This window comes from Gallinula chloropus, assembly GCF_964237585.1.
Source record: "Gallinula chloropus genome assembly, chromosome: 17".
NCBI classification, from domain to species: Eukaryota; Metazoa; Chordata; class Aves; order Gruiformes; family Rallidae; genus Gallinula; species Gallinula chloropus.
The window spans coordinates 10,217,295-10,230,168 of NC_140102.1; the positions used below are offsets into that span (position 1 = coordinate 10,217,295).

Consider the following 12,874-nt stretch of genomic DNA (forward strand, 5'->3'; position numbering starts at 1 on the left):
ACTGTCATGTACTTTCAACAAAATTAATTGAACAGTCTTGCTAATGAAGGTGCAGCCCTGTTTTGAGCATGTAAATCAGCTGGCAAAACACCTGCCAAGTCAAGTGTCTTATCCTAATGTAATGGGTGACTAAATACACATTCCTACGCTGGAGATTTAAATAATCCTTTAGAGCACTGCTGAGAGTACTGGAGGCTTTGGCAGACAGAGGAAAACCTACCAAAGAGGATGAACAAGCTGCAGAGACTGGTAAAACCCCATCTATTTTACTATTATTGTTGTCAGATCATTTTTTTAAATTTGAATTTTTATAAGGCTGTGTGGAATTATTTGTTCAACTCACCACAGTCCTTGGGATAAAGCTGAAGGGCTAACAGCTCTCCTGGCAGCTGCACACCGCCACTGTGGCTGAGGCAGTAGTGCAGAAGCCAGGTGGTAAGGAAGGTTTGGGAAGGTCACCCTGTAAGTACAGCTCACCTCTGAGCACAGAACTGTTTGATGTCTCCTGAAAGGAGAAGCAAACCATTTTCCTTTAGCTCACAGCCACAAACAAGCTCTGGGATGCAGGACCTGGTAGGGGATGTACTCTACAATGAGCAGAAGTGTTGTGTTCCTGGGCACTGAGATTAAAAAAGAAATGTGCTACTGTAGGGAGCAGAAGTGTCTTTTGGTTTGGAAAACTAGAAAAACTGGGAAGAGCAGAGATACCAGATGCACAATCCTCAACACAGGTCTCAGTAACAAGACAGGGAAGCTGTGAAGTCATGGAAAGTGCAAGCAACATGTACCCACTTCTAACTGGGACTGGAGAGAGCTCAGTCTGTTCTTGCTGCCGGGTTGGAATGGCTTCATTTCTGTCCAGGGAGAATGTCCTGTCTCAGGTTGTTATGGAAGTTATTTACAAGAAAATGCTTTGAGGAAAGGAAAAGTCTAAGATTACTTGAATTGATGATTTTAAAGCTATTGCAAGATGAGGCAAAACTGTCCCTCCTTTGGTAGATGGCTCTGTAAGAAGAAAATGTGCAGGTAGAGCAGAAAGAGCTCACCAGCTTTGGGTTAAGTTCTTCTCAGGTCAGTGGGGTCATATTCATTTAGCAAAACACCATCTCCCCTGAGCTGCCCTGCACTAACTGGCTGACAGCCAAGCCTGAGCATGAACTCTTCATGTCACCCGCTGAGCTGTCCCACTGGGAGGGGTTTGCAAAGGCCACCCTGGCCCTGGGCCACCCAGAACACTGTGCAGGAGGTGTCAGGCTAAAGGCCAGGGACTCACAGCAAGCTGAGAGTGGTCCTCAAGACCATATGGGACACCATCAGGGCACAGCTTGCCTGCCACAGGGTCTCACATGCAGATGAGGAAAGCAGGCACAAAATAGCAGTGAGCTAACAAGGATGGGGGGTGGCACAGAGAGACACCAACCAACAGGGTAGTGTGGCCACAGTGAGGAAGGGGTGCTCACTGATGGGGAGGTGAATGTGGAGACATGATGCAGCTCACACTTAGCTGTCCTGCTCTGCAGAATCTGTGGGGAAGTGTCCAGGCAATAGAGGCTTACAAACATGACAGAGGAGGAAAGATAACAAAACTTTAGAAAGTTTCTGCACAGTGTCCCTGCCTCTCCACAGTTAGCCCTTGTGTTGTTCTGATGGGGGTCACAAAGAATCACAGAACTACAGAATGGCAGGGGTTGGCAGGGACCTCTGGAGATCATCTAGTCCAGCCCTCTGCCAGGGCAGGATCACTTAGAGCAGGCTGTACTGAACAGTGTCCAGGCAGGTTTTGTATGTCTCCAGAGATGGAGACTCCACAGCCTCTCTGGGCAGCCTGTCCCAGGGCTCTGCCACCCTCACAGTAAAGAAATTCCTCCTCGTGTTTAGGTGAAACTTCTTATAGTCAAGTTTAAGTCACCCATTTATACTGTAACCTTCAGGGCATCCTGCTGCAAGGGGTAAAAAAGTTGCATGGATTTTGTTCACAAGCCTGCCAAATGAGCTTGCAGTTGGCATGCTGTGTCAGCCAGGACAACTTGTTCTGCACCCTTCAGAAAATCAAGAGACCTCACTTTTATACCTGAAGCAGCCCCATTCCCCTGCCTGTGCCCCTGAAGTGTTAGCAATATAAGCAGTGGGCCATACTGATGAAAAAGAGCTCAAGGAGACCAGCACATGACATCGAACCTGTTGTCTGCCACATATTTCATCTGTATTATAATACTGAAGCTGCAGAAAATATTCTGGCTGAATATGCAGTTACAGAGTGTAAACACGAGACCACTGTCCTGGTTTCGGTCAGGATGGAGTTAATTTCATTTGTAGCAGCGGATGGAATGCTGTGTTTGGGAGTTAAAATGGGAGTAGTGCTGATAACACCCTGATGTTGTTAATTGCTGTCAGACAGTCAAGGACTTTCTCAGCTCTTCATGAGAAAGGAGGGGCGAAGCCAGCACAGGTGACCTAACGGACCAAAGAGAGTATTCCACGCCAGTTACGTCCTGCCCAGGATATCGGGGGCTGACGGGAGGAAGGCCTGGGGCGGCTCCGGGACGCGCGGTTCATGGGGAACGGTCGGGTTCCGGGACGGCTCTGGGTGGCACGACCTGAGTCGTGTGGTTTGGTGAGGAACTGCATTGGGTATCAACAGCTTCAGATATTCTTGCTCTAAAGTCCTGTTAGCATTGTTATATTGTATCTTTCTGTTATGTTAGTAAACTGTCCTTATCCCAACCCACGGGCCTCTTAATTTCTTGGTTTTGGGGTTATTTGCCCCTTCCTTTTCCTTTCCCTTCCCTTCCCTCTTACCACCCCCCCTCCCCCCCTTCCGTCTTCCCCTGCTCTTTTCCTTTAAGGAGCAGGCAGCTGCGTGGATCTCGGATCTCAGCCGGGGTGAAACCACCACAACCACATAGGTACAGCTGTGTAATGAGAAAGCTCAGCAGAGAGATAATTGCCTGCACTGTACAATGTGTGAAGCAGCATGGGAAAGGCACTCTATTTTAAACTAAAATACTTGTCATTTTACCATGAAAAGGTATAGAAGGTAAAGCATAAAGCATGCCAACCAGTCAGAAATGCACTGGATACAAATGGCCAGCAGAAAGTCCCCAGTACCACAGAGAAGCTCTGTTCAATAGAGCTTAGCTAAGAATCAGGCAGAAGTCATTCAACTCTGGCAATGTTTCTTGAATAATTCATCATGTGAGCACAGGTTTTTGTAATTAATTGAATTAATTGGAGCTGTAACACCAGCCTTTATCAGTATTTACTGATTTTGCACTGACTTTCAGCAAACCTACACATTAAACATTAAACCAAAGACACTCACAGGCCTTTGCCCCAAAGCAGTCCCCAATTCTTCATGAATCACAATGAATTATTAATACTGTTCTGCATTGGAGGGAGATAGTTTACAAAAAATCTGGGGGGTTCTCTGTCTTGGGCCTCTCCCATTTTACCACAGCATTTGTAACCTATTCTAATTTTCACACCATTCAGAGTGTGAAAGGGACCAAATGACCCTTGAGCCATTTTATTCTGTGCAATGAAAGGGTTTTTTTTTTCCTATCCATCTTCTTCAGCTCCAGAGCAAGATCCTGATCCTGACAATATGCGCTGCTGGAATTGGAGGCACTTTCCAGTATGGTTACAACATCTCCATCATCAATGCTCCAACGTTGGTAAGTAGTGCTAGCCTGAGACCCTCCTCCCCAGACAGACACTTTACTTTGCCTGTAGTGTGCTCAGGCTGGCCATAAACAGTGGTCTGCCACCAAAAATATGCAGACTGCTAGTACTGAGGGTGAGAAGCGAAGGATGTGGTGGTCCCTCTGCATTATTCACATCTGAAGTACAGGACTTTGCTGTTGAGAGCCACCCTTGAGCAGGACCTAAGCACAGAATCATTAAGGTTGGAAAAGACCTCTAAGATCACCTAGTCCAACCATCCCCTTACTACCCATATTACTCACTAAGCCCTGTCCCTAAGTACCTCATCCAGTCTTTCCTTGAACACTTCAAGGGATGGTGACCTCACCACCTTCCTGGGCAACCTGTTCCGATGCCTAACCATTCTTTATTCCAAAGCCTTGTTTCAACTGCTTTAGCGAATCTAATTATAACATTTTCCAACCTGCATCCTCTGAAATCAACTTCTTTCCTAAATCCAAAGTTGGACCCATGAAATACATTTTAAAATTATCCAAGATAGCTACATACAGATATAACAGCTACAGATTTACACTCTGAACTCTCTGTTAAAAGCACATTTAGGAACTGGAGACCACTTTCAACCACAGGTTTGGAAGCATGAACACAGAATAAACAGATATATTAATAAAGAAGTCTTGACATTTCTCAGTGTCCTTCATCTCTATGTCACGGTCATGCAACACTGTCCCTCCCTCTCAGTATATCCAGACGTTCATGAACGAAACGTGGCTGGAACGCACCGGCGTTCCCCTTGAAAGCAACGTGATTCTCCTGCTGTGGTCTTTCACTGTCTCTGCGTTCCCTCTGGGAGGACTTACTGGGGCTGTTGTTGCTGGTCCCATGGCCATCATGTTGGGAAGGTAAGAGGGTGCTGGATTTTAATTTAAGCTTTGCAGCTTCCATTAGTCCAAGAGGAATTATGAGCCCCGTGGTACAATACCTACGAGTTAGAAATCATGGAAACACGTTTTCTGTCACAGATCAGAGTGCCATTAACATCCTCAGCTGGCAGGGAGAAACTGCCTGATGCGCCAGTACTTCACGTCTCAAAACCCAACAGGGAACAGTTCTTTTCCCCACGTTACCTCCTCATCATGTTCTGACCCAGCTGAAGTGCTACAAGGATTTCAGCTCAACTCCATATCACAGTAATCCCCTACATAATCCCCATCAGTTTTGTGCCCAGTTTTCTGCCAACCTGTTAAATACACAGTCATGAAGGAGCAAACCAAGGAATTTTTCTTCAAAATGCACTGTGGGAATTTATAGGGACATCAGGAAAACAGAGTGTGCTTGCAGAGAGTGGTTGTTGCATCTCAGGTACTCATATCTCACAGGCTGTGTATCTATGTTTTTGACTTAAATATTTCAGGAGGTATTTGTTAAATCATCACAGCTGCTTTATTTCCCTGTGCTTGAGTCTCTGAAAAGTATCAGTCTCTCCTCATCTGTCTTTCATACACAGCTCTATTCCCAGTTCTCTTCAGAAAAAAAACAGTTAGTGTTACTAACATAAACTAGTGAGAAGTTAGACAGTTCCTCTATGTGCTATCACTTTAGTTTGTTCCTCTTATATGGTGGAACTGGCACCATTATGGTGTGGGGTGGGGCTGGAGGACTGTCTCCCATAGCTCACCTGGAAAGGATATGGCTTCCTTATCCAACAACAAGTTTAGAAACTTCACCTGCTCTGAACTAAAATCCTATCCCATTACGAATATGAGAAATGAAGTCTGACTTCCAGAGTAGGTAGGGCAGTGAGCTGGGACTAGAGATCACTACTGGCTGTTATGGGTCAGTAGAACTCTCTTTCCCACCCCAGTTTTGGACAGAAATTCCTCCTGGAACACAAGAAAACTTTCTGACAGAAGCTGCATAAGGGTCGTAGTGTTACATGCAAAGTCTCAGCATTAGTATTTTCAGCCCCAAATGCACATGATTTACTGGAGGAATACTCTCCATTCAAGTGAAAAGCTGTGTGTGAGAGCAAGAGCCATGAATCTGGGTGAGGATCTCATGGTGCCTTCGGTGTGCAAAGCCAGCACTGCAGGGACACCCTGTGGTCACGCTGGTAGCTGGAGATGACCCTAACTGTGTCAGCCCTGCAGATTAACTGCCAAAGCCGATTCCTGTTTTCATAACAGACACCAAAACTGCTCATCTGCCATCTGCACACAGACACCTCGTGCAGGGCTTCGGGTGAGCAGGGTGTGCTGTGGTGGAGCTGAGCAGCCCACCTTGAGCTTCCAGGCACGGCAGGTTGGGTGTGCCATGGGAAGTGTTGTATCTGATACCTGAACCTGACACACATGCACTCACAACTCTTTCTTTTCTCTCTGAAGGAAGATGTCCCTGCTGCTGAACAACGTCTTTGTGATCATAGCCGCAGCCCTGTCGGGGTTCAGCCGAATGGCAAAATCCTTTGAAATGATTATTATCAGCAGGTTTTTCACCGGCATGAACGCAGGTACGGCAACAGGAGGAGCAGGGCAGGACACCCATGGGCACAAGTATCAACTAGAAATAGAAGATATTTAAATAGGAATGATCCAAGACATTCAAGCAATGAATCCTCTACTCTGACCACACACTTGTACATCAGTGTGGAAGTTTTATATACTGAGTTTCTGGTTTGATTCAAAGGACTTACACAGGCAGGATTTTTTTTTGGTCACACATATGTGAGTATCTGTGGGTGTGCTCTGCACTCAGGGAGGGAAGCCTTGGGAGAAGGGAATCTGGTTCTTAAGGAAGCTGCTTTGGCAAGGGGGTTCGACTTGATCTCTTGAAGTCCCTTCCAACCCCTACAATTCTGTGATTCTGTGAAACTGAGCTGAAAATCATAGAATCACAGAGTCATCAAGGTTGGAAAAGACCTCCAAGATCATCCAGTCCAACCATCCCTCTACCACCTAAATTACTCACTAAATCATGTCCCTAAGTTCCTCAGCCAAAATCATTCCCTATCTGTTTGTAAGGACATTATCAGTCACTCACCAGCATTACAGCTTTTATGGAAGTTCATCCAAAGAAATAATGATTGATACAAGTGACTTAAAATGTCATCTTCCCCCCAAAATGGGGGACTAGAGGGAAGCATCACTTACAACTTTGGATTTGATGCTGAATAGACCATAGGACTGGCAGGTATCAATTTAATTACCCACTACTACTTATGAGTATGGAAATGTATGTTTTGTACCTTATACAATGAACAAGAGAAAAATTGAAGGTTTGGGTAAATAATAATCACTGGCAGATCAGTCATCACATGGTCTGCAACAGAAGAGTCCAGCTGGCAACCTCAAGATGTGGCTGACTGCATTTGTCCTCATCTCCCCTGTCTACAAGCTGAGGTCAGCGTTTGTCTGCCTTGCCCAGGTGTGAGCATGAATGTTCAGCCCATGTATCTGGCGGAAAGTGCCCCGAAGAAGCTCAGAGGAGCTGTGGCCTTGACATCGGCATCGTTCACAGCCCTGGGGTTGGTGCTGGGGCAGGTGGTTGGACTCAGGTAAGGTAGAGTGAGAAGCCTAGCCAATACTTGTTACATCTTTCTTTTTTCTTTTCTTCCCTTTACTATCCCTCTCTTCTCCTCCTTTTCCAGTGCCCACTTACAGCAGAGGATGCTGGGCTCATGCCAGGTTGTAAAATGTGCAAATTACATATGTTTTTTTTTTTTCTCTAGGGAGCTACTAGGAGGGGAGGAGAGCTGGCCATTCCTTTTAGCTAGCAATGTGGTGCCTGCCCTGATCCAGCTCACGGCTCTGCCTTGGTTCCCTGAAAGTCCCAGATACCTCTTGATTGACCGTGGAGATAAAGAATCCTGCATCTCTGGTGAGTTTTGAGCGACTGTCAGCCTCTCACTGAGTATGTGAGATCTACTGACCAGGTAGATAAACAGCGAGAAGGTTGACTGCAGACTAAAGCATACAGCCCAGCAGCTTGCAATGTAGATTGCTCTCCAACACAAGTGTTCTGGTTGGTACCTATGCTTGTCTCCTTAGATGAACATACAAGCTTTAAGCCAGCTACCATGGCTATGTCACTAGTCCCATGGATAATGTTTTTCTAACCCAGAGGCCCGTATTTAGTCTGTACAAAATATGTGGTCCCATCAATGTTTGTAATTGCACAAGCTGCTGCACCCTTGATCAGTGTGCAGGTGGTGGTAGGGTGTGTATTCGTGTGAACATCCACAGTAATTCTGAGCACAGATGAATATCCACTTTCTGCATCCTGCCTCCGTGCACAGACACAGGCCTCAACCTGTTGAGAACAGTGCCACAACTTTTACAGGTAGAAAGTGTCCTATCTGGTTCCAAATGTGATCACTTCCTCCTCCCAAACTAAGGAACATTCTATAATCTTAAATATTTTTGCTCTGTTGAGGTAATTGAAAGACTTCCTTGCTGCAACAGTAGAGTCAAAAGGTGGGACTTGTGTTCACAATGGCAAGTATGTTTTCTGACTATGAAGTGAAATAAATGCTGGTTGAGGAGCTCATGACCAAATCTGAAGCCAATTCATATTAAGAGATTTGCTTAGATTTGCAGCATACAAATCCCTGTATACAGAGCAGTTAGAATTAGTTTCCAGGAAATATGTGCTGCGTACCAAGAACATCTTAATTGGCTGCCCTTCCCAGGGAAGTCACTTGAGATCCAAGTCAGAAGTATGGCTGCTTGTCATGGTTTAACCCCAGCTGGTAACTGAACACCATGGAACTGCTCGTTCTCCTCTCCCTCCCTCACAGTGGGATGGGCAGGAGAATGGGAAAACCCTCATGGGTTGAGATAAATACAGTTTAACAGGATAAAGGATGATGAGATGCACAAATGGCAATTGCTTGCCACCTGCAGAACACCCACCTAAATGCCCAGTCTGTTTCTGAGTAGCGATCCCACCTCCCAGCTCACTTCCCTGGTTATATCCGGAGCATGATGTGATATGGAGGGAACATCCCTTGGCCAGTCCAGGTCAGCTGCCCTGGCTGTGCTCTCACACTTCTCCTTCACCTGGCAGGGCCTGGGGAGCTGGAACATCCTTGTCTCAGTGTAGCTGAGACACTGCAACTATCCAGCAACAACTAAAACTGTCAGTGTTACCAGCATTACTCTCATCCTAAGCCCAAACCCCAGCACCCTACCAGCTCTGAGAAAGAAAATTAACTGCACCCCAGCTGAAACTAGCACAGTGCCAAAATTGCTCTGATTGGGAGTATTCTCTTGTCACACAACAGTGAGGGATTTGCACTCCCTTTCCCCCAAATCCTTCAAGTGGCTGCACTGCAACTGGCCACCTCTGTGAAGGTAACACCATGACCACGGACTCTGTCCTACAGTTTTCTGCAGCTGCCATGCTGTTCGATCCTTCATCCTGCAGAGCAGGAGAACTGGAGGTAAAGTTCATGAGGTAAGAGGTTCTTTTGTTCTTGCAGCACTGCAGAAGCTCAGAGGCAACAGTGACTTGAGTGCAGAGCTGGAAGAGATGCTGGCTGAACAAGCTGCTGTTAAAGGCCAGAGAGCGAAGAACCCTTTGGAGCTCTTCCAAAATCCAGCTCTGAGGTGGCAGCTGATGAGTATCGTTGTGCTCAGCAGTGCCATGCAGCTCTGTGGGAATGATTCGGTGAGTGGCCTGGCATCCTGGCAATCAGGGGCAGCACTGTGTTGTGAAACATGGGTGCAAGCTCTTGGGTTTAACATTTCTACTGCAGGAGAACAACGAGAAGTTGTCTGGTCTGCCTGTGGAGACCTTCAAACCTCAGATGCTTGGTTCCCAAAGCACACCTGTGCGTTATGGGAAGATTCAGAAGGGCACTGTCAAAACAGCACATTAGTCATTCTCCACCTGGTCCTTTGGGGAAAGCAATGGGATATATTTTCAGATGTTTTCCCCTACTGATCTTTCCTCTCTTCTCTCCCCAGATGTATTTTTATGCAGCTTACGTGTTCCAAGAGGCTGGAATTCCTCAGGACAAAATCCCATACATTGTAATCGGCACAGGGAGCTGTGAACTGATCACATCTGTCACTTGTGTGAGACTCCGAATGCACTCTGCTACCATGCAGACTCTTTGACAGTGAGGAGGCTGCTAGAGACAAATTTGGGGGTTATGTTACTTTTCATACCAAGGAAGCCCTTGATGCACAGCAGCCAGGCAGTCTCTCAGCTAAGAAGCAGACAACACCCTTAAAGTAGCTGCAGAGTGAACTACACATGCAGTATTGAAATGGGAAGAGGGAGCAGGTGGGAAATAGGAACCTAAGTTAAAATATCTTGCTTTGTTTCACTGTGTTACTCTGTGCAGAACTTGATTATAGACTACGCTGGTCGGAGGCCACTGCTCCTGGGGGGATATATCTTCATGGCAGGATGGGCCATTGTCTTCATGGTCGCTCTGAGCCAGCAGGTAACAAACTTTACTTAATTATTTAAGTGGAGTGGAGTTGGGCTTTGCCTTTTATATGACTGGGGTGTTTAGTGGTGGCAAATAAGTGTGAGTGCCCTCACTGGTTCTCTTGTTGGTCTCTGTGGCTGTAGACACAGATTAGCTGGATGCCTTATCTCAGCATGGCCTGTATCTTCGCCTATATCCTGAGCTTTGGAATCGGACCAGGTCAGTTCCCTCAGTGTTTTTACTGGAACTTTTGGGTACTGTGGGGGCTGGGAGATGTGTGCAATCAGCTTATGGAAACTCTCAGACCTTCTTTAGCCGCAGCACACTCAAAGGAATGAGGCGATTTCTGCCAGCAGTTTTCAGCTGTCTCACGGGGGCTTGCATGCCCCGGGTAAGTCAGTGTTGTGCAGGAACAGCCTCTGCTGTTCTCAGCATCATTTCCCCTTACAGCCAATTTGTGATGGCACCTGCAGGTGATTCTTGTCTTAAATGGACAACAAAGCTTTGATTTCCTGCCCAATCCATCAGGGCTGTAGGCCAGCATTTCCAATACCTCACTTTAACCCTGGAGATTGTTGGCTACGTCATCTCATTTCTCACTTGCAGATACCTGGAAGCACAATTTCCACATCCATTTGTTAGCCTACTGACATGCAGTTTCTTGGCAGAACCCATTAGTTTCTGTGGTTGTGGGGGCAGTTTGCAGGCTGTGTGGGCAGATGTTTGCATGGTGTGTGAGTAGATGTGAGGCTCTGTTTGCTTACACGAGTTCAGAGGAAGGCAGGTGAGAAGAGAACCGAGCTGCCAGTGTCACATGCCCCATGAGTTGGCAGTAATTTCTTGTCCCTGTTCCTACAGTGCCATAGGGTTGAATTAATTATAAGCCATTCTCAAAGTTGGGTCCTGGTGAGAATAACGTGGATTACAAAACCTTTCCCAGCAGTGCAGTCTAACAGGAGAGTGTCTGAATAATTAGCCAGGCCTTAATGTTTAACCTCAAACTTCCCCACTGCAGTTAATCTCTATTACCACCCGTTCTGGTTTCGTTGCTGGTAAGAATAATTTACTGCATAATATTTACTTTTCTCATACACTTCATGTCGGATTTGCTTGTTAGTATGTGTTCCCTTGTTTTTAATATAATGCCACCAGTATTATTAACTCTCTTGGCATTTCTTTTTCCAGCTGGTGTAACAGGAGTTCTGCCCACAGAGGTTTTTGATCAAATGTCCCGGCCAGCTGCTTACATGATCTGTGGCTCTCTGCTCTGGTTCAACCTATTTCTGGTTGGAACAGCATTTCCATTCATTGTGGTGGGTTCCCAAGATGAAGGAATCACCTGTAGCTCCTTAGTGTTTTGTACAAGAAAGAGGCTTCCATAGAGACAAAGAGACAGGGCAAGCTGCAGACACAGAGCAAGACAGCACTGCAATGAAGAGTATCTTTATGAGGGAAGTGGTCAGAATGCCTCTAAACCAAATTTCCTCTGTGTTCTTTGTGGTGATTTCTGATGTGAGACTGGAAGCAGATTAATTTGGGGCAGAGGTGACCAATATTCCTCCTCTGTCCCCAGCTGAGAAAAGCTGGGACTAGAGATATGATGTAGTTCCCCTTGGCCAGAACCTGGCACCATTCCCTAGGATGATTCTCCGCAACCTCCAGTCCTCCTTGTTTCCTTCTGTGGGTTCCATTCTATATGTTTATATACAGAAAGACAGGCAAAGACATTTTGAGATACTCTTCTTGCTGTGTCAAATCTCCCAAGCTATGCTGGGGAGCAGTTGTGTCCATGCATGTGAAGCCCTTGCCAGGCCACACAGAAATACTCCCAGGGTGAAGCTGGTCCATGCAGGAGCAGGGATTAGTGGTCTATTTGTCATCACACAGAATGTCACCAACACTCTTGTTTTTTTCCCTCTTCCTTAGAAAAGTCTAGCACATTTCTGCTACATCCCATTCCTTGTGGTCTGCATCTGCACTGCACTCTATGTCGGGTTTTTCCTGCCTGAGACAAAGGGGAAATCCTTCCTGGAAATCTCGGAGGAGTTCAAGAAACTGAACTTCAAAGCACAGACCCGTGGGGGGTTTTATAAAGGCCCCGAAGAGATCAAGTCCACCATGCTGTAGCAGGAGACAGGAGGATGGTATCTGGGGGAATCCAGCTGTGGTCTCGCGCAGGGACACCGAGAGAAGGAACAGGGTTAGGGGCAATATATTACTCTTGAAAAGATATACATGAACTGTTAAATCCCAACAAGAGCTTATTAATTGGTTTTCAGTGTTATGCTAAGTAACACATAATATATTCTAGAGTCCATATTAGAGACTGACAGAATGATGCCTTATTCTCTTATCATCAAACACGGCCATACAAACCTTTAGCAAATTTCTTCTGAATTTCTTCAATATTTCTCCTACACCCAAGCAGTAACTTCCATCTCAGAAGCTTTCCTTTCCTTGCCCCTGAATCTGGGCTCTCTACACAGACATTAATACGATTAAGTTCTGTTTTCAGACACCAGATGAAATTCTCAGTGCCTTGTCTTGGTGCTCCCGTTGTTTCTGTTATTAAGTGATTTCAAATAGACCCCTACTTGTTGAGCAATAGTGAGCAGTTAATTATTTTCAGCTATAAAAACATGTGACAGATGGATTAGGAAGAAAGCTTCTAGTACTTGCTAAGTGGCTTATTATACAACTGACTTTTGGGCATTGTTTTGCACACTATTCTGGACTGGTTTTCTTTATGGATTGTTTGTTATCTTCCAGTCC

The 12,874-nt window shown here is 45.9% G+C and overlaps 1 protein-coding gene across 1 annotated transcript; it reads left to right on the top strand.

Moving 5' to 3' along the window:
- Positions 1–228: 228 nt before the first annotated feature.
- SLC2A11 (solute carrier family 2 member 11) lies at positions 229–12,281 on the top strand (the record flags this gene model as incomplete). Its single annotated transcript, XM_084272185.1, has 12 exons — positions 229–249; positions 3,576–3,674; positions 4,405–4,565; positions 6,048–6,172; positions 7,087–7,216; positions 7,391–7,539; positions 9,143–9,330; positions 9,630–9,740; positions 10,013–10,114; positions 10,246–10,321; positions 11,288–11,415; positions 12,029–12,281. 12 exons carry the CDS (start codon positions 229–231, stop codon positions 12,227–12,229), a joined length of 1,491 nt encoding a protein of 496 aa, XP_084128311.1. The 3' UTR covers positions 12,230–12,281.
- Positions 12,282–12,874: the final 593 nt, after the last annotated feature.